The sequence below is a fragment of the Plasmodium cynomolgi genome, chromosome 14, assembly GCF_000321355.1.
Source record: "Plasmodium cynomolgi strain B DNA, chromosome 14, whole genome shotgun sequence".
Taxonomy (NCBI): domain Eukaryota; phylum Apicomplexa; class Aconoidasida; order Haemosporida; family Plasmodiidae; genus Plasmodium; species Plasmodium cynomolgi.
In genome coordinates, this window is record NC_020407.1 from 2191407 (window position 1) to 2193199 (window position 1793).

At 43.9% G+C, this 1793-nt stretch overlaps 1 protein-coding gene across 1 annotated transcript; it reads right to left on the reverse strand.

The window, feature by feature from the left end:
• Positions 1-1130: 1130 nt before the first annotated feature.
• PCYB_145810 (F-box domain containing protein) lies at positions 1131-1793 on the reverse strand (the record flags this gene model as incomplete). Its single annotated transcript, XM_004225052.1, has 2 exons — positions 1131-1641; positions 1663-1793. The coding sequence occupies 2 exons, from the start codon at positions 1791-1793 to the stop codon at positions 1131-1133; spliced, it is 642 nt and encodes a 213-aa protein (XP_004225100.1).

The window sequence follows — 1793 nt, forward strand, 5'->3', positions numbered from 1 at the left end:
AAAAAATTAAATACTAAAGTGAACGTAAAAGCAAAAGTTGGATGGGTGCCATTCCCCAAGGCACGCTTAACGTGGAAGTCACTTCCCCATCCCTGTGGAGAGACAGCTTGCCCACCGAAAGGCCATTCAACTTTGCGTCCCCTTCTTCGCGCCCAGCCGGCACAAAATGACGTTGACAGACCAACCCGATGCAGCCATCCACAGTTCAAATGGCATTGCTTTCGTCCAAAATTGCTTCATATTGTTGTAAAAATTATCCCCAATTTGTTTAACGCGTTGGTGCGAGGGGGCCAGCAACGTACACGTAATTGTATAATTATGTACCTGATGCTGCCCAGCCCTGCCCATTTGCATGCTTGTCAAAGAGAAAGCAGCTTCCTCCACGCGTACGCACCTGTGGAGAAGAGATTGCGATACTACTTGGCGAGGTTTCAAATTTAAAAAAAAAAAAAAAAAAGAGACGTAATCAGTGGCATCAAACGGGATAAAAAAGGCACAGGAAGGGATGGATGATGACGGCGGCGTAAAAAAACACCAGTTGTATGTGGAGCAAACGGAAAAAAAAAATCCCCCCACAACTACGGTGAGCAATACCACGCCGCCATACACACACGCAGATATACTCATAAGTTGTGTAGACGTATGCATATGAGCACTCCCGTTTGTTTTTCCTTCCTCCCCCCACCTCCTTTTCTCAATGGAGTTAAAAATCACACAAAAAAAGAAATGATGAAAAAATACGAATAATTCAAAAGGGGGGGGAGGGTCTGTAAACCAAAAAAAAAAAAAAAAAATAATAAAAAAAAAAAGGAATGCGGATAGGCGGATTAAAAACTTCACGGGAACGAAAAAAAAATATCGAAAGAGAATGATGAAGGGCAGGCGAAGAGCCACGTTGAACCCACGCCGCTGCGGGCTCAGGCTGTCTTGGCGGATCTAACGCACTTAAAGAGATATGCCCCTCTCGCGGGGGATGAGCAAACGGATAGGAGAGATGACGGAGGGGGGCACCACTGGAACGGGTGCTACTGTTAAAAGGGTTGCTGGGGAAGGCATTACTGTTAAAAGAGTTACTGTTAAAAGGGTTGCTGAGGAAGGCGCTGCTCGGGAAGGCGCCACTGGGGAGGACGCTACTGAGGGAGCAGTGCTCGGCGCGCGATCAGACGCTGGTTGAGCTTGTGGTGAGTGAGCAGAACGTTCACAACGTAATCCCTATACAAGTTGTCGATATCGAAGTACCGGTTGAAATACTTATACTTGTAATATTGAATGGAGTAGTGCACTACGTAATTGCACCGCCACAGGGACCGAGATATTTTACGAATATATTTTACAAACTGTTTGTTCTCCTTCTTGTTATTGTATACATATATGACGATGTGTAGGACTCGGTTCTTTCTCGGAGCAAAGTTAGATAAATTCAACTCGTTAATGATACGACTATACATCCTACTTATAAAATGGATATCCTCTTCATCATTAAATCGGAAGTATATGCTACCTAGTCTCTTTCTCCGTCTTCTCATCATCCCTTGGAAGTTAAATAGATGTTGCTTGAGGTATGCTTCTAAAAACGTTAGGGCAGAGAGAAGGTGCGATAGGCAGAGATCCAGGATAGACACCGTTTTTAGTTTATCGCACCTTATTAGTAGTAGTAGCCACAAAAAGGGACTGCTCAATCCGTAGTTGAATAGGGAGAAATGCTCCACATTTAGCTGGTTCATTAAGCATATGATATTTTTCCTTGCCTTCTTTTCCTCCTTCTCGATTATATTTTTGCATAGATACAGCAT